This window comes from Drosophila subpulchrella, unplaced genomic scaffold, assembly GCF_014743375.2.
Source record: "Drosophila subpulchrella strain 33 F10 #4 breed RU33 unplaced genomic scaffold, RU_Dsub_v1.1 Primary Assembly Seq354, whole genome shotgun sequence".
Classification (NCBI taxonomy): domain Eukaryota; kingdom Metazoa; phylum Arthropoda; class Insecta; order Diptera; family Drosophilidae; genus Drosophila; species Drosophila subpulchrella.
Window position 1 is genome coordinate 4,126,223 of NW_023665577.1, and position 19,203 is coordinate 4,145,425.

General features: G+C 45.0%; 2 protein-coding genes across 9 annotated transcripts; both read right to left on the reverse strand.

Moving 5' to 3' along the window:
* Positions 1–3: 3 nt before the first annotated feature.
* Positions 4–16,289, reverse strand: LOC119561108 (protein unc-79 homolog). 8 transcript variants are annotated; one of them, XM_037875012.1, is made up of 27 exons: positions 16,161–16,289; positions 15,859–15,967; positions 15,677–15,796; positions 15,388–15,549; positions 15,161–15,331; positions 14,817–15,092; positions 13,868–14,566; positions 13,078–13,740; positions 12,742–13,013; positions 12,581–12,682; positions 12,382–12,526; positions 11,522–11,548; positions 10,688–10,767; positions 10,201–10,263; positions 8,658–8,981; positions 7,979–8,127; positions 7,190–7,923; positions 6,825–6,902; positions 4,573–4,840; positions 3,869–4,514; positions 3,727–3,801; positions 2,427–3,644; positions 2,189–2,367; positions 1,979–2,133; positions 1,196–1,914; positions 967–1,145; positions 90–909 (listed from the first exon to the last, which is right to left on the reverse strand). In XM_037875012.1, exons 2-27 carry the CDS (start codon positions 15,911–15,913, stop codon positions 90–92), a joined length of 8,379 nt encoding a protein of 2,792 aa, XP_037730940.1. In that variant the 5' UTR covers positions 15,914–15,967; positions 16,161–16,289. The 8 variants fall into 8 exon arrangements, with proteins under 8 accessions (XP_037730938.1, XP_037730940.1, XP_037730939.1 ...); XM_037875011.1 differs by having other exon boundaries at positions 11,522–11,578; XM_037875009.1 differs by having other exon boundaries at positions 6,117–6,902; positions 11,522–11,578.
* Positions 16,290–17,263: 974 nt separating this feature from the next.
* LOC119560526 lies at positions 17,264–18,406 on the reverse strand. The gene is made up of 2 exons (XM_037874002.1): positions 18,058–18,406; positions 17,264–17,926 (listed from the first exon to the last, which is right to left on the reverse strand). The coding sequence occupies exons 1-2, from the start codon at positions 18,293–18,295 to the stop codon at positions 17,478–17,480; spliced, it is 687 nt and encodes a 228-aa protein (XP_037729930.1). The 5' UTR covers positions 18,296–18,406; the 3' UTR covers positions 17,264–17,477.
* Positions 18,407–19,203: the final 797 nt, after the last annotated feature.

The following is a 19,203-nucleotide window of genomic DNA, read 5'->3' on the forward strand; positions in this document are numbered from 1 at the left end:
TTGTTTTCCAAGAAACATTGTGAACTATTTATTCGCGTAGGCAACAATTACTAAATAAGACTGCATTAATAACCCACTGTGTGTGATATCTAGATTGAATAGAATTGGGTGGCCGTGGAGGCCTGTAACTCGATTTGCCCCATCTTAAACTGCAAACGCTGCAGCCATTTGAGCAAAGCCTCCGACTTATAGGCCTGCTGCTCCTCGTAGTCCGGTGCATAGTCTCTCACATTCTGCAATCGTACATGCAAAGTGTCCGAGAGTTGCGTCTGCGAGGAGAGAACTGGACTCCACATGGGTAGGAGCTTGCCCAGCACCGTGGAATTGGTGTCCTTCAGCGCCTCCAGCAGACTAAGGAAGTGCAGGTTAACCATCTCGGACAGCTTGGAGTTGGCGCTCTGCGTCTGAAAGTCCAAGGGGGTCTGCGGCTGATCCTTGTTGACTGCCGGCTTGGCGTGGGACACTAATTGCAAGATGCAGGGCGTCACCTTTGCCCAGAACTCAAAGAGCACGCCCAACGTGCTGCCCTCCGCATTGCTGTTGGTATTGTGGGCCATCTGCTCCAGATAGACCGTCCACAGCTGGCAGAGGGTGAAGGCGTGGAACAGCGAGGACATGTGCAGCACAGAGGTCTTGGACTGTTCCGCAAATCCGGCAAAGATCACCTGTATATGATCGGCAATGTGGCAGGAGGCTTCCTGCGGCACCGGTTGCGAGTATGTTACTCCCTGATGCTGGTAGTGGACACTGGCCGTGGGACCCGTTCCCTGTCCAGGCTGCGGTGGCAGGGGCGTTGGAATGCTGTGCGTCTCCTGGCGGCGCTGCATCAGAGCCATGTGGGTAAGCGAGCCGAGAAGCAACCAGGACAGCAGGCGCATGTGGCCCACGCACTCGGTGAATTCCTTGGGTCTACGGGTGCATATTTTAGTATTTTGTAAGAGGAGGTGATCCTCATTATGGACTTACCCCTGCTGAAGGGAGGATGGAGCATTGTTTAACCAGGGGAGATAGCGGGAAACAGCTTTGTTGTCCCTAGAATTGCCACGCGACATCTCGAGGGCCAGGTATTGGGCCACTGCTCCTTTAAGGACTCCGCCCAAGGTGTCTTCTCCCAGGCCATTGCTCGTCTGACCATTCTTGATGTTCTAAAGAAAAATATTTAGTGGCTATTCATGAGATATTAAAGGTTACCCACCTTGATCTTGCTGAGCGTGTGGAAATCGGCCAAAAAGTCAATGACATCGTTTATGTACTGCCTCAAGCAATCCGCCGAGTTGGTGGTCATCATGGGAGCAGCATCGGGCAAGCCAGGAGCAGCTCCTGGAGGCAGAGTTCCGCCAGCATCGAGTAGCACAAATCCAATGATGGTGAGTAGATTGTGGTCCGGAATATTCGTTTTGAACTTGAGCGCCTGCACAAACTCAAAAATCATCTGACGGCACAGCAGGTTCTTGTCCCGATCCTTGCTGAATGACCTAATATTCAGAGTGCACAGCTCGTAGAGCGTTTGGTACTCCAGATTGGTGTGCTGAACGCAATAGGCCATGATCTTGGAGTATGGATCAAGCAGTGTCTTTGGCACACAATTGAGCCTCAAGGTGGCCGCTATGATGTCCAGCATGTACTCCGCATTGGTAAGACTGGGCATTATTACGATCACCTGGCGCAGGAGCGACTCCATGGCCTGCATCGCCTGTGACCAGACGGCCAAACCCACTCCCGCCTCCGCCGGAACGCACTGGAGATTCAAGTACTCGGCCATGTTGCGGAAGATCACGGGCAGCTGTTCGATGGGCAGTGCCTTCTTAGAGGTCAGCGAGTCGCAGACCATGTAGATGGGACTGGTAGCATTTAGATCCTGGAAATCCTGCAGTGCTTTGGCAATACTGCGGAAATGGTTGTGACGGACTTTCACTAAGAATGGAAAAGAGGTAAGGTAAAAATCATAATTTTATCTGAGGCAATAATCTTTACTTACTTTTCATTTGGGTCTGGAACACCTGCAGAAAGATTCCATTGGGGGCTAACTGATGAAGAACGCAGCGGAAGAATTGAAGGGCCACCGCTTGGGCACTGCTGGCCAACGGTGGACCATTCTCACCCTGCCAAGCATGGGTGCTGCTTAAACAGATGCTGAGATAAGGACAAATTTAGTCTGGAGAATATCCTTGTCAATAAACCCACATACCGTGATGTCATGGTGAGGATCTCGGGCAGGAACGGAGCTGCCATGGCGGGTTCACGGTGGATAAAGGTTCCTAGGATCACTATGAAGATGCCAATCTCCTCATCCGTGTACTCCTCAATGTGGGCACCGCAGTCGGAGCAGCGTTCCACAATGGTATAGTCTCCCACACGACGGGAACTCTGGAGTTTAAAGAGATTATAAGTAATACCTTATCCGTACATGGACTTTAAGGACCTACCCCACGTGGAGCATGAGCAGTTGAATGTGTTCCATGGCCATTGGAGGCCTCTGCCGCAATCTCGTCATCATCATCGGGATCCGGATCCACCGGTTGGAAGGGAGGCGGTGGCCAGGAGCCAGCGAACCGAGATCGTATGTCCGGAATCGCATTGCTGTCCACATTGAAGGGAGCCAGCTTTTGGCGAGGACGCTTGATGCTGTTGCTGGTGGTCAAGCCGCCGCCACCAGAGGCTTCTGCATTTTGCTTCAGTTCCTGCTGGACATTCTTGAGGATGGAGCTGTGCAGATCCATCGAGGGCTGCGATGGAAGCTGGGCATTTGGATTTGGGGGCGATTCCAAAGCCACCTGCTTTATGAGGCGACGAGGGGAGTTGGTCCTGCTACTAGGTGTGATATCGTCCTTGGTGCTCTCCGACACATCCAGGCTGTCCTGTTTGAGGTGACTGATGTCGGGCAGATTGAGACCATCTCGCACCCGCTCTACCAGCGTGGCCACCGAGTCCTGGGTGCCAATAGGGAGCAGGCGCTCCGGGGTGGGAATCTCCAGGGCGGCAATGCTCTTGGGTGGTGGCAGGCTCTGCATACCCTCATCCACTTCATCCCTGGGATTCGGCATTACACTCATCTTGGACAGCGGCGACTCCGGCGAGCCATAGTTCTTATCTGTGCGCCGAAGCGACTTCGTTTGGGATTTCTTTTGCCTCGAATCATCCGCCGAGGAGCTCGAGTTTCCAGCACTGCACTCCACAATCGTCTTGTGGCGTCCAATGGGCTTGCTGGCAGCCCCTGAGGAGGATGCCTGGATAACAGCAGGTGCACTTCCTCCACTGCCATTGCCGTTGGTTGATCGACTGCCGCTACCGCTGCTGGATCCAGCTTTCCTGTCCGCTGTGGGCAGATCCTGCAGTGCGCCCAGTGCCTTCAGGTGATTCGTGGCTATAGCAGCGAACATCTTCGAGGTGGAGGCGGCTGCATTTTCCAGCGACTTGTTGCGCACCGTTACTGCCCGGTGGACATCCACTGGTGGACTCACAATAGCCGTCTCGGTGGTTTCCGCACCCACCAAAGGGGTAACGATCATTCGGACGCCCTCCTGCACGCTATGCCTGGTGTGGGTGGTCACCAGAGTCTCACTAGTGGTGGTGGCCTTGATTTTGGTGGTGTATGTATCGCCAACCTTAGTCGTGATCATCGACTTGTGGGATTTGGTGGATCTCTATTAGGGGGTTATCAATATGATAATGATATGATAAAATAATAATTTGTACTTATAAAACGGTTATATATTGTGGATTTACCTCTTCTGTGTATTCTAGGGTTCGACGATTGCGTGGCATGACGTCCTCAAAATGTATGGTATCATCAAAGGATCCCTGAAGTATATTAAATATATTAGTTTAATATAATAACTTTGAATATTATTATAGTTTTAAAACCCACCGGTGCACTACTGCCATGTAAAGTGCTATCCGAAAGATCACTCTCCGGAATGGCCACCAGCTCCGACTCCGTCTCATCCGCATCCAGGCTGGAATCGTTGTACTTCCTGAAGGCATGCTGCAACTTCGGGGTAAACGCCACATTTTGACCCTTGCTCTTAGAGGCGGCACTGGTTCCCTCCGAGGGAAACATTGGACTGGCCGGCGGACTGGCCTCCTTGTCATCCGGATCGGTGCCCAGTGAGGGCTGACTGACATCTCGGGATCGAGCAGCGCCACCTACTCCCTGGATGTCCAAGATAGTGGTGGTTGGAATGCGTCGGCATTGGTGGAAGTGGCCGCGCAGACTGTTCATGATCAAGCGGATCCCTGCGATGACATAGCCACTAAGAGGAGGTTGGGTGTACGAGTACTTGTAGAGCACCACCAGCAAGGTGAAGAGCCAGTTGCGGCGCGGATACTGCTCCAGGTGCCACAGGGAATAGTTGAAGACTATATTCTGGTAGGATTCTCCAGAGGTGCTTGTAGGATTTGGAGCATAAAGAATGATCTGCATAACCGAGGGCAGAATGAGGCCACCTATCAAGTGGTTCTGGTCCAAAACCTGTGGAAGGTTGGCCAAGAAAGCATTGAACACGGCCGAAACCCTAGGAAAAATATGTAAGATTAAGTACCAATAGCATATTAATTTGCTTCTGAGATTACCTAAGAGACTCCGGAGTTGTGTGGAAGGTCTTATCGATCTGGTTGTGACCTAAGAGCAGGAAAAGGTGCTTGAGCACAATATTCTGGGTCTTGGTCATCGGTTTCTCCTCAGATGGATATGCCTGATCCGTGCGGGACATAAACTGCATAAGCATAAAGACCAGCAGGTGAATCGTCTCCCTGTCTGACTCCTCCAGTTCCGTGATCCTCGAGAGCAGCCCAATGAGGTTATCATCGTTTAGTCCTCCCAAAGAATGGATGTGACCATCTATATAGAATTCAAAGAATACAAATTTGTAATAATCGGTAGTCGCATAAAAATGTACATCTGCTTGGAGGGAACAAGGGAAAAACACCAATATCTTTTTTTTTTTTTTTTGGGTCACAGCCACATGCCAATTTCACAATTAGATTGAATTTCGTTTATGTAGATTTAAAATTTTGTATGATTCTTGTATAATATACAGAAATGTCTCTGTTGAGTAAAAGCCAATTAGAATTCAATTTAAATTTGTCGAGGGTTGTACACAAAGAGAGAAATAGAGACAGTTGGAGGTAGAAGATTAGAGTTTTCTTTTGTAGAGTGGTCCGCGATAGAAATGTTGAGCATACATACCAGTTTGAAGGGGGAACACACTTAAACGACATTTGTTATGGATAGCAGAGTTACACACACACAACTAGATAAGTTAGCTGAATAATACAGATACAGTATCTATATATAAGGAACAACAAAATGCAGATAGATCGATGGAGTTAATGGTTAATGGGGATGCTGGAGATGTGTTTATATAGCATGCTTTTATGATGAAGATGGTAGGGTGTGTATATCCAAACATCTAAGTGCCTAACGTCATGCACTTTTAGCCTTTCGAATTTATATTTCTCAATCTTGAAAAGTTTGTAATTGTTAAATCTTACAAAAGAAAAAAACATAAGCAGAGATTAAAACTGCTAATAACTAATCTACTAATTAATTTTCTTAAAAGTCATATAAAACAAAAGTTTATCGAATTCCACTTTAGTGCCAATTATTTATTTGTTCTATATCTGAAAGCAAATCTTTCTCCGGTCTTGGTTGTTCTGAATGATAATGTAAATGGTGTTTACACACTGACCAAGCCAAAGCAACACCGAAAATTGGATACGCCACTCACGAGGCTGGGCTTACTAAGTAATATCTAAATTAAAAATGTTCAAGCGGCTTAAAAAATTAACAGTTAATTTTCAGAAAAGGTTAATCGCGCAGGTTAAAGAACCCGAAATTTAGGTGATAAGAGTGAAAATAAACTTCTATCTATCGAAAATCATTTTAGATACCTTTGTACATCAGTGATATTAAAGATAAACAATTTACGTATTTCCCTGTATTATTTAAACTATTTAAGAAAATATTAAGAAATGAAAAAATGCAATTTCACTTGTAACCAATTCCTCGTGAGTGGTGTAGGCATTTTGCTAGAACACCGATCATCAGACGCCACCGAGGGGAGGGGAACCACAGAACGAACTGACACAGAGGACACACATGCTCTAGCACCTACCTGGGTTCGCCGCGCTGCCGGTGGCCGCCGCACCCGAGACCTGGGGATGCGGATGGGGTGCGGCATCGCAGGTGCAGTGCAGGGGGAAGGCCAGAGTCGAGGGGCTGGGACTGGGGGCCGGCACGATGGCCGGCTGCGGGGGCAGCAGATTGGGTGCCGACGGATGCTTTTGGAAGTGGGAGTGGAAGGAGTGATGGGAATTCGGGGCATTCCCCGTGCTGCCTCCGGCTGCTCCCGATCCCGATCCAACTGCCGCTGCTTCCTGGCCGGAATGGCCCAGTGATCCGCCGGCTGATCCACTCGCTGCGGCGGCATCGGCGGCTGCCTGGGAGCGGAGGAGTGTTTCCGCCTCCTGCAGCGTGGGCATCGGACTGTGGTGACTGGGGGGCACACAGTGCACCAGGTACTGGTGGCTCTGGCTGTGCGTCGAGACTAGACCCGCCGAGGTGGAGGCGGTGGTGGCTACGTGTGCACTACTACCGGCATGATGATGCGGATGATGGTGTGGATGTGGATGGGGGTGAGGGTACGGATGGTGGGCGGCGTGTGGGTGGTGGTGGTGGGTGTGATAGGGAAAGGCCGTGTGCGCTGGCTGGTGGACGGGACAAGGCGGCGGCTTGGGTCGAGAGGAGCCCGCTGCCGCTGCTGCTGGATTCACCGACTGGCTGCTGCCAGAAGCCCCCCCACTACTACTGCCCAGGAACTGACCCAGTCCGAAGCGCGAGGTTTTCCGCTTTAGAATTGGCGCCGAGACCTGCCGGCTGTAGATCTTCTCCTTCTCGGGGACTGCAAAAAAGACATGGTGGAATAGACGGTGTTAGGTACTTCTTATTACCTTATGAATATTTTGTATTTTTAAACTGTTAACTAACATATTTCTATAAAAATCTCCCGATTTTAACAAAAGTATTATCTTAAAATTAAACTTTTTAAAAATTAACGGTGAATACCGAACAGAATGGCAACACTACGTATGAGTAATAATTGTCATGGGCTCAAAGTTGCCTTAAATAAAACCGCATACAACATGTATTACCATTACTATTACCATATACTAGCCTCAACGAACTCACCAAACTTGCTATCCTGTCGCGGGGCCATGCTGGCGGGAGCGGACATGGTTCGCTTGTAGGGCCACTTGGTGCCGAAGGAGGCGCTCAGCGTTTTGGCCATGCTGCCGCTGGTGTCCGACTGGCTGAGGGCCTCCCGAGCCTTCTGGATCTTGGCCGAGAGGGCCTCGCTGCCGTTGTCCGAGTTCCTCAGATCGCGCAGGTACGAGATGTCGCCGCACTTCTCCAGATTTATCTGCGCCTCCACGAAGAGCGTGTCGAAGCGGTTGAGAAAGAAGTCCCAGCCGAGCAACTTGCGGTCGGAGAGGGAGTTGTGCAGCTGGTAGACCGACTGCAGCACCACCGGGCGGTCCACGATGAACAGATCGAACTGCGACTCCAGGCAGAAGAGCAGCGACCGAATTGCCGTGTCATGGATGGTCCCAATGTAGAGGGTCGCCCGCTGCGCCACATACACGTTGATGTCGTCCATGCTGGCGATCAGGTGGCAGAAGGCGGTGGCCAGCGCCGTCTGCAGGCCCACCTCGGAGCGCAGGGGAGTGGAGTCCATGAAGCGGGTAATCACGGTAACTCGCTCCACTGCCGTGAACCGAACGCGCCAGTCCGTGTCGTGGAAAGCCTCCTGCACCACTCGCCAAAAGACATCCGATCCCAGTGGCAGCGTGATGCAGTGCAGCAGCAGCGGCACGCCCACCTGGCAGATGTGAGAGTGCTCCGCGTTGCATAGCTCCCACAGGCTGGAAAGGGGTGATTCAGTGGGTTACTTAGGGGAGTGTCCCATGTGATCCTTACTTCTTGATTAGCAGGTTCTCCTGACACCAGATGAAGAAGCCCCTTTGCTCCCTCGCCGCCTTGGCCAGGGCATCGCCATGCAGAGCCATCGTGTTGAGGCACTGGAGGACATAGTATAGAATCTCCGGCTTCTTGATAGTGGGTATTTCCTTTGGATGAAAAGAAGTGATTGTGAATAATAATAGGGGGTATGAAAAACCAATGATAGTAAGTTTAAAACGCTTTTTTAAGAGTTAATTTAAAGTCGCTATGATATAAATAAATAATGTGTTAACAATTATGAAATAAATAATGATGATAATCGAAACCGCAGTTCTTGGTTTGGTCTTGATTTCAAGAACGATTCTTCTCAAATATGTAAGAAGACGAATTCTCAGACGCAGACTCTCGAGACTGCTTTAGAGAGGAAATTCATCTTGATTTCAAGAACTTTTCTTCTCGAATAAGTAAGAAAACGAATTATCAAATACAGACTCTCGAGACTGCTTTACAGAGACAGTTTGTCTTGATTTTAAGAACGTTTTTCTCCCGAATTTTTAAGACGAATTTTCAAATGTAGACTCACGAGACTGCTTTAGAAATGAAAATCGTCTTGATTTCAAGAACTATTCTTCTCGAATAAGTAAGAAGACGCATTCTCAAAAATAGATGATTTGATATTGGCTTTATATTTTACTACCGTTAGCAGCTGATGGATGTACTGAAGTGGCTGGGGCAGCGTGTCCAGGGTGAACTTGAACTTGCCCACGGAGGTGTGCCAGAAGTCGTCGCTGTCCTCCTCCTCCTCGTCCTCCTCGGATCCGCTGCCGTTCTCCCCGCCGCCACAGGCCGCTCCGCCATTGGCACCGTTCTCACCCATGACCGAGGCCTTGGTCACGCTGACATTGGCGCTGCCCACATCCGCATCGGAAAGGGTTATAGAGCGGGCTATGGCCCGGTCTGTGGGCAGGATGGAGGCCAGGTCTAGCTGCTCTGAAACTGTTTCTACCGTCGCCGTCATGATCTGCACGAGACAAGGGGTTCAGTATTAGCGGGAAGGATAATGCCAATGGTTTGCGACAGGTTTACATCGTATATACACGTGGGTTTACAGTGTGTGTACGGTATGTTACATTCCTTGGACAACACATGTAGACAAATGCAATGTTCGGGGAGCTTTGACATTTCTTTTACACTCACATGTCCATCTTAAGATTCGTTTGAGTAACAAAGTAATTTACATCAAAAACGTTACAAAACACACGTAAAATTGCATAAATGTGATACATTTTCGGTGCATTGCTGTGATTATGTTTATATTAATATTAATTTATATTTAGTTTATTTTTTTGGTGGTGGGGTGGGTCAATTAACTGTGACAGTGCTGTACATTAAACATGCTCTTTAACAATGATCCAAAAATAAACAAAAAATTATTTGTTATCTGAATAAAATTAGCATGGAACGCAATATTTACATGTTAAATAAGATATGTAAAATCGAGATTGATTTAAATAAAATGTACATTTATAAAACTCGTTTTTTCGATTTTGTTTTCGATTTACGATAATTTGTAATTTATTTTCACACACATACAAGATACTTTGAGACACAGTAGTTGAATAAAATTATTAAAAAACTAGTAACGAAAAAGATTAAAGATCATCTATTATTCGTATGGAAATGCTATTGAAATAGTAAGTTTAAAAAGCTTATCCTTGTGTACTTTCTCTAAAAGAAAATACTTTTTCAGATGTCATGAACAAACATTGTTCAGCCTAGTCTTTAAATATTCGCTAAATAATAATAAAAAATTATTTAGTTCTAATTAAAGTAACAATGGTTTCATTGCTCCAGCCTATTAGTCATCTATAACGTCTCTAGGGCTAACTATAACAAACATCTCTATAGTGCTTGTGAATGTCTTCTAGGACTGCATATAAATTTAAATAAATAAAATTTGAATAAAAATGTTTAGTTATTAAAATTAAAGAAAAAACATAATCAATATCAGGAAAAACACTCTGTACATTTATTTACACTTAATACGAAGAGAACAATTTGTTGACTGGACATAAAAAACTATAGATATTGAAAAACGAATTGTACAATATCGAATCGTAGGAGGGTTTCATAATTGGGCAAATGATAGAACTTAAGTTTAAAACAAAGTTGTATTGCTTTGGTTGGTTGAATAGTTTGTCTTTTGTTTGGTATTTCTTTTTTAAGAATGCACAAAGTACCTCGTCTGTGGCGTGAACTTTTCTCAATTCATTACTATCAACTGAATGCCCATTTTCGTTATTCTATAAAGAATATATGAAGAAATGAAAACGTTTGTATAATCGTTGGACAAATATCAATTTTCAATTTTTCAAATTAAAACATTGAATTTGAATTTGTGTTAAGGAAAGCAAACGAAAACCAAACAGATTATGTGTCGATTAAACGAAACAACTCGAATGCTCACTTTAACTTAGTATTGCTTTGTTGCTGTAATTAATTAGTTTGAATATTTATAGAAAATATATAAAATATGTATGTTTATATGGGGTGTTTCAATATACCTACAGTCAACGCATAATATTTTGAGATATATATTTTTTTTTATTCTTATTATTTTTTGTAGTGTGTAAAGAACTTTAAAATTCGAGTATGGTCGTCAATAAAGAGTGACAACAAAAGAACATAATGTGTACGGGTGGTATTGCTTATGATCGAAATACATACGGAACAGACGTGGGGCATATGGACGAGGACTCCGCCCACCGAGTGAGGTTCTGGTTGGGGAACAGCCACCGGCACAGGACCTTTTTAAAGAGAATTGTACAAGGGGATTAATATCAGATCTGGACAAGTCGAAAGGCGAGTCCAGCTAAAAATGAAGTTGGCTTAGTGGTCAACATACAACTGATTGGCATTCACAAATCAATCATGCATACATATAGAAATCCTATAAGTGTCATAAGGATAGGTAGAAAGTTTGAACTTCACTGAAAAGTATCTCATGCAGGTTTTTAAACAAGTGGTTTACATTACTGCCAATCGGGTACTACGCGTGGATTCTCCGGTCTTTAAAGTTTGAAGTTCTATAGAAAGAATGAACTGCCTATCGAAAAATCAAAGATTGTAAAAAATGTGTGTGTTGTCTGGTGCTTGTAGTGTTGACTAAAAATCGCAGTTCGGTGTTTTTTAGGGAAGGTCTATAACCGAACCGAAAGAAATCGATCTATAGCAAAACGGAACTGAACTCACTAGGGGAGGTCAATCTACAGAGGTCACTAGATATAAAAGCTTGGTTATGCTAAATCATATTCTCTAGTAAACGCTAAACAGAGATAGAGAGTTGTGTGTGGAGTGTGTTTGTGGAGACAAAGATTGTTAGAGTGATCGAGCGAAACTATTGTTGTCTTTTTCTGTTGTTCGTGTCGTGTGATTTTGGATTTTTGAGTTGGGTAACGAAATGTTTTAACAAATGCTTTATAATGTAATGTAAATTTGTAATTTGTAGTTGTTATTTTTTGTTTTTTTTAACGAATGAAAAATTTTCTTGTGGTGCATCACCTGCCATTATAATAATTTTTCCATCGTCTGAAAAGAATTGATCTAGCTTAAAGATATCTGATAATGATTGATAGATTTCAAATTTAGTTTGGTATTAGTTTAGCAGTATTTCATGAGTCGATATTAGTTTGTAGATTTTTTTGGGCATAGACGAGAAGTTTTTCGAGTGTGAGAGAGAGAGACGCGCGAAATAGGGTGCGATCGAGCGAGAGAGAGACAGCGTTAGTTATGTTATTTTTGTACAGGCAGACGCGCAGTAGAATATGTTAGAGATAGAGAGAGAGAAACAGATATACATATTTATGTAGAGAGAGATAGCAAGATAGACAAATAGTTATGGTTTAAAAAGATAAGTACAGGTGAGATCGGGATGACGGTATGTTTTTCACGAATGATCGTTTAGATGGTTGTTAATTCATACATCTGAGATTGTTTGATTTAGTCTGGGGGATTGTTTAGTTGGGTCAAGTAGGTAATTTACAAGGCATAGCAGTGCAGGTTTCTAGTTGTAGGTAGGTTGTAACAAAGTTCGGTTTGCGCTTTAACGTGGATTGTTAGGCTAAAGTAGGTTGTTTATAGGGACGCTCGACGGGCGAGTCGCCATTCCATACCATTCGCCCGCAAATTTGTTTATATATATTTTATATAGTCCAGGCTCAAGTACTGTCTACAATTAGCTACATTTTGGTGACGTTTCACTGCTTTACTGTTACGGTGGTTAGTTTATTTATAAGTGGGTGGGTTGTTTTTAGGGAAGAAACTTGGGGGCAGGGGTCTTTATAGACAGTTTATGTTACAACCAGGGTTCGTTAAGGGGGTCTTGAAATAAAGTAAGATGGGTTGGAAAGTCTGGGGCGTACCTGCAAATCCTCCTAGGGGTCCCAAGGGAATTGGTAAGGGAGCCATCGAAAGGGAGACATCTCGATCACGGGTCTTTTCCTTGTCGGATTCGGGTGGGGATTTGCGAGAGGACTTTTCCTCTTCGATGATGTCCTCGATGGGAATCTGGAAGTATGCTCGATAAGGAGGGAAGAGCTTGATGTTAAGAAGGCGACCTACATCTGGTGGCCGAACTGGATTCAGGGGGGCCATGAACTGTACCAACTTAGTGGCGAGCTGATGCCACATGATGGAAGCCTCGCAGTAGGCACATTCTGCCACCTGATACGGAAATATAAAAAATATTAAATTAAAATAATAAATAGTAAAATATAGTAAACCTTTAAGGCGCAGACGTGACTGCTGAGTCCCACTCGAGCAGCGGTGACCATGCACTTGATCAACCTGGAGACATTCTCGCATACGCTCGTGTGGATGCCCATGTGCTGCTCCACATCCTGCAGTTCCATTTGCTTCAGCAGGATGTCCAGCATGAGGATGCAGCAGGTTAGATTGTGTTCAGCATCCGTGGAGAACTCCGTGTGACGATTGGTGGGGGCCTCATCATCCGAGATGGCAGACGTATTGCCCGAGTCATCCTCGACAACGGGAGCTATTGGATAATTAAATAATTAAATTAGATTTATAATATTAGAAGGCCACTAGAAAATATTCACAAATGGAGCTGCGCCTGGGCGGATTGGCCATGTCTGCCTTGGTCTCCTTGCTCTCTTTACAAGGGGTCTTGGGAGCCTTGGCCAGGGATTGGGCTTGGGCATCCTTCTCGCGCATCAACTCATGTTGGATGCCATACTTCATAATTCGAACGCCATCGCCAAACATGGCGAATAACTGGACAAGTGGGATGAGGATCTCCAGCTTGGTGAGGATCTGCAGCCAGTGAAGAGCTTGCTGTTGCACTTTAGCAGTGGTTTTCTCAAACCGAATGGCCACAAAGTTATACATTGTCTTGGCATCGAAGCCTAGGGGGGACATCTCCGGATCGAGGATCTTGCTGAGCACAATCTTCAGCTCGTTGAGCTCCTTTTCGGCCACATCGTTGGTGATGGCCTCCATCCAGTGGGGCATTACATAGTCCCAGATCTCTGAGGTGATCACCTCGTATGGAACCAGGCAAATGAGCCTTTGAAGACCCTCCTTCAGGTGACTGGTTCGCGATGCCAAGGTCTCCCAGTGGCCACCAACGCGGGCATACTCTGGGGGATGTGGCAACAGGCAGGAGATGAAGACGTTGTAGTGGATCCTACAGATTTCCTTCAGCCAGTCGCACACGTGATCCACCTTTAGCTTCTCAATGGTGCTCTCCACTTGTCCGGCAGCTAAAGATACAAATAATAAGCTTTTAATAACACAGATATCTCATCTGTTAAAATTCTAAAGAATTCGCGATTTCATATTTTTAAAAACTCCTGAATAATTTTAAATGACTAGCACTACAAAATTTACCATCATAGGAATAGGCAGTGACATGGAACCAGTGGAAGAGCATGCTCAAGATCCTGCCCAGAACTTCCACTGGTGTATCTGCCGTGGGAGTGCAGCGCCCCACCAGCAACCAAATGCCATATCGTCCCAGTCTCTGGCGCTCCTCCAGGGAAATATTATCGGCTGTCAGGGGGGAGCCGTTCTTCTTGGAGTCGGACATCGCGGAGTCCTTGCCGGGCTCAAAGTTTATGGGCTTGGCCTCTCGCAGCAGGCTCACCACCGACTCGACCATGTGCATCTGCATCTCGGGATCCATCTGCCAGGCGGGCTGCAGGCTGCGGTGGACCACGTGGTCGCCTCCTCGCCGGGAATTGTGCCTGTTGCTGTGGCACTGGCTGCAGTAGCGGATCGGGTGGTTGCCATTGAAGCTGGCGCACTCCGTGGAGAAGCAGATGGAGAAGGCCGACTTTTCGTTGGAGCGGCAATTCTTGTTCTCGCAGACCATGGATACTTGCTGCATGGGGTGCAGGATGTCGCCGAATTCCAGGCTCCCGTGCTCCCGGTGAATCTCGTTGGCGCACTCGATGCACAGATAAAGGGGTGGTGGACAATCTGGGGCGTAGGCAATGCTGATGCTGTGGTCATAGCACACCTTGGCCGCCTCCGCGTTTCCGGAGTTCGGGCAGTGCTCCCGCTGGCAGGTGAAGGGCACCAGGTCATCTTTAATAGGAAAACGATAAAAACATTATTAGAAAACATTACCTATAAAAACTTTGGGTTAATAGTCCAATGTATTTATGATGAAATGTAAGTTGAACTATTTTTATTGGCAATAGAGAATAAGGATGTACATAAAATGTATTCCGATTCTTTAAGTCTCCCTAAATCGAACATTTTTTGCAGGCATTCTAGGTCTGATTCTAGGTCTAGTGTTAGACTTAATGAAGATTTTTTTTTATAAAACACTCACTAGTTAGTTTGGAGAGCAGAACTTTGCGATCAAAGAGATTGGCGTTGAAGGCTGGCCAGTAGTAGAAGAGCAGCTTGGCAGCCGAGGTTCTAGAGACAGCAGTCCCATAGGCTACCACGCAAAGAATGTCCTTGACCACATTGTGTTTGAGGGTCATCAGGCACTCCAGCAGCTGGCAATGGTGAGCCGGGTTGTTAGAGTACTGCAGCACCATCATGATGACCGAGGACACAGACTGGCAGGCCTGGCATTCCTGCTCATCAGAGCTGCGACGGGCTAAGGTTGAAAAAGCAGATATTACATCACAGAGGTTCTTATGTGCCGGGTAAATAAATACTACTCACTTATAGTAAAGGGTAAGATATAGTAGCATAGAGCATTAATAATACACTGGTGCAATGCTGGCGGTAGAACAGATATAGTAGAGCTGACTAGATAGGGTAGATTATCGATAAGGTCTTTGTCGAGAAAGGGTAAGATGCAGCTTAGGCACTGCAAAAGAGCTTTTCCGAAAACTGAAAAGTAAAGTATTAGTACAGGATTACGATCGGTTGGTTTTAGATAAACCTACCGATTTGTCCATACTGGATGCAAGGTGCCACATCGATGAGCATAGTAAGAGCATTGTAGAGGTTGCCATATTCGAGATTGGGATAGGCAGACATGCGAGTGGGATCTTCAAGAGGATCGCGGATAAGCTCGTGCGGCGAGGTACGCACATCTTTAAGGACAGCTGTAAAAATATAATTTAGTTACCAAAAGTGTTTGATTGATTTTATAAAATCATAAATATAATATCAACCTATCTTTACGTTTTAAATTAACTCGGTTCTATATAATTATTAAAAGTAATAACTTACTTAGTAGAGTTTGAGAAAAGTATTTGATATTGTTAGCAATATCGACGCCAGAGGGCGCAGGCAAGACGTTGTGCAAGAGACGTACGTGGTATTCATGAAGGGCTCTCAGTTTTGCCTGAACTGTAAGCAGAAAAAAATCACTTGAGCACTCGAGAAAGTTGAGACTTCTGGGGACAACTTACAGGCGGCAGCGCGAGTGCCCATATTGATGAGTTGCACCTTAAAGCTGCCAGTCATTATATCAGACAAATCCTTTGCATTGCCGAAGCTGCTGCCGAGGGACTTCGCATTCTGCAATTAAGTGAAATAAATGCATTTAAATAGTATTTAGCACTTCACACCCAGCATTACGTAATACAGGCCAATGAAAGATGCTAGCATAAGAAAAAGAGCCTCAAAACATACAAAACTTTATAGATAACACAAAACTTTCACAAACCACGGTTGCTTAGTTAACTAATGAAAATATTTTTAATAAACTTACCTCGAAATTTGTTAGTTTTTTCAATAGATTTGCAATTTTTTACGGGTTTTACAGCAAGCCACGACCACGAAGAAAAATCTCTATAACTAAACTGAGTTTATGGTGTGTATCTGTGCAAGAACTCAGCTATCTGTTGGGCGCCCTTTGACCCCCTTGATTCTTATTTTGCACTTAACGCTAAGTTAAGGAAATATTTAATAGCGGTTTTAGGTAAGATGCATCTGTAATATGTTTAACTATTCAATAAATTAAGATTTTCAATAATTTTGGTTGTAAATGTGAAGGAATTTGAGTGAATTGGAGTTGTGGGGTGGGTACTTGACCCACTTTTACCACCCACCCTCGACAGCAGCCCCAGAAAACAGCTGTTCCGAAGTAGGACATGCGCATATCGCGTGTTTATCTCACATTTTCCGCACTTACCGGTCGATTTTCAACAAGTGTTTGTTTTGGTCTAGCCGTTGTAAATATTTACTATTTCTAGCCGGGTCGGGAGTTTGCGCAGATTGTGCTAAATGTTTGTAAATACTTCCCAGCTGTTTATCCTTGATATGCAACTGGTATCTGTTGGAGACTTTCCACGGTTTGATGTGGAGATTTGTTAAGGCCTCAGATATATAAGGTCTGAAAATGCCCTAACAATTAATTTGTTTAATAAAAATGATGAAAAATAAATCACAACTCATGAAACGCCATTTAAATTAATTACGGTCAGCCGAACATTTTACAAGTCACTAGAATGTAAGGTAAAATTGTAATAAATCTTTTGGCACCCCTTTTTAAACCACACCGTCCAACAATTAAATACTCATTACAGATTTTAGTTAGCCAACTTATTTGGGGGTGTCTCATTCTAAGGCTTCCCTCGAAAGTGAAAACCTCGAAAAAATCTAGGGGTTGTACAGCACGTTGTCTGGCTTATGCGGCACCTTTTAACCCCAATGTGTGCAACCAAAAACGTTAAACTCGGTCTGGAAATCGAAACTCGAAGTGTAGACATTTTAACAACCGATTTAACTGAACTTTGTGACCCCATTGACGGGTAGAAATGGATGGGCTTGCTGACCAGGATGATAAATCATCAGAATAAATACGTTTTAACATATATTTCGAGTGTGCTTGTGTTTATTGTAAGTTGGAAATTATAATTTGTGGAATTAATGCGGAGATGTTTGTGGTCTTTGAATGTAAGGGGAAATATCTTGAATCCTTGAAATGTTTACAGAGTGGACTGTGTAGTGTAGGGGCAGAACACTTTCAGATTTATGAGCAGTGGCCTAGAGAACGAGAGTTATATTAGATCCTTTCGTATATATCCTATTTGAATTGATTAACAAAAGTGGGAGCTGGCTGAATGGAGTCCTCAATCTCGGCTTCCGCAATGGACAACTGACCGCCCTCCAATGCGCTAAAAGCCTCCTGTCCAGAAGCCTTGTTGGCCACACTTTTTTTGGCCAACGCAATTGGTGGTTCCAGAGCCGGATCCGACGTGTAGTCCTCAATTTCGGAATCTTCTATCTTGGGACTCGATTGACAATCGGTTTCAGATTCATGGTTTACCGGCTGCAGTTCGTGGACCTCTTCCGATTCCACGTTCTCCACATTATTGGACAGTCCGAAGCCCGCATTTTGACGCGGGTTTTTTTGGCGATGGAATAGAAGCTTCCAGTAGGATGATATTGATGTCTTTATGGTGGGCTTCACATTTGGCAACGGCTTCTCATGCTGCCCGGCATCGGTTACTGAGCTGGATTGCTCCTGGCCATCTGGCAAGAAAAGTTATTAGTTATTCAACTAGAACTCGAATTAGCTAGAAGAGCCTCTGTTATTAAGAAATATTAATTCGGAATAACATTCTTTTTCTAATGTCAAAATATATTATTGCGACAACCCTTACCTTTGCTTGATCCCTTCAGGCGGGTGAAGAACCGACTTATCGTGTTGGACCTGCCCAGCTCCTTGTGGTCCTGGGAGGAGGTCTCGCTCACTTCCTCCACTTGGTCCCGCATCAGCGGCTTCTTGCTGATCTTAAAGAAGCGCTTCAGCGAACTGGATTTGGGCGCGGGGGTCACATCGGAGCCATCAACCGGCAGAACTTCGGGATCGGCGAGTGGCACATCTTGTAGATTGGACATGTTCGTCCACTTTGTCCACCGAAATTTTAGAGTTTTTTTTCAGTTAAAATGTGGCTTGGTTATTATACGAAATATAAGTTAAATGTGACTGGTGTTAGTGAACGAAGTGCCAGACGCAATTGGCCAGGAAATTCAAAGCCTACTACTTTCTACTTTTGGTTTGGCTTACAGGTAACTAGATTGTACAAGAAACTATCATGAAACATTCAAAAAGGATACAAAGTTTTTTTTATTTGTTAAGGAATAAATGATTGACATACAAATAATTAATTGATAAGGCATAAAATATTAAAACTGTTTGCTTATGATTCTGTTTAAAGTTATTTAAAAACATGTTTGGATAGAAAAATTTGGCTTAAGGAATTAGATGCTTGGTCTGGTTTTCTTCCTCAGTGTTTAGTGTATTTTCTTTGGCAATTTGGCGACGCTCGGTAAACATGTGTTAACAACGACATCGAAACAGGTTTCAATTGATACGACTTTGATTTCATTTTCTCCCCGCAATCGAACTGTTTCCTCGGCCAGGACAAAGCCAAACTGGTGCCGGCAGCCCCAGAAAAAAGCTGAAATAAAAGCCAAAGGCAATTCATTCAATATGTGCACACAATACCCCTTGTTATGCTGCTGCCCCATTGTTTCAAATGTTCGATGTCCAATGTCCGTTGTCCAGTTACTGCCGCAGTGTTCCGTTCCTGAGTTCGGGCCCACCAGCAAAGTGGTTTCGAAAATCAATTGGAGAACTGATGGCGATTCCTGCTGTCGACACTGCGCCATCCTCCAGCTCTGCTCCGATCCCATCCCGTCGACCTCCTCCAGGAATCGAGCGCCAAAGTCCGTTAATTTATGTAGTTATGTGCTGCCGGTTGCCAGGATACCCGAAACAATGGGCAATTGCTGCGGCAGTTACA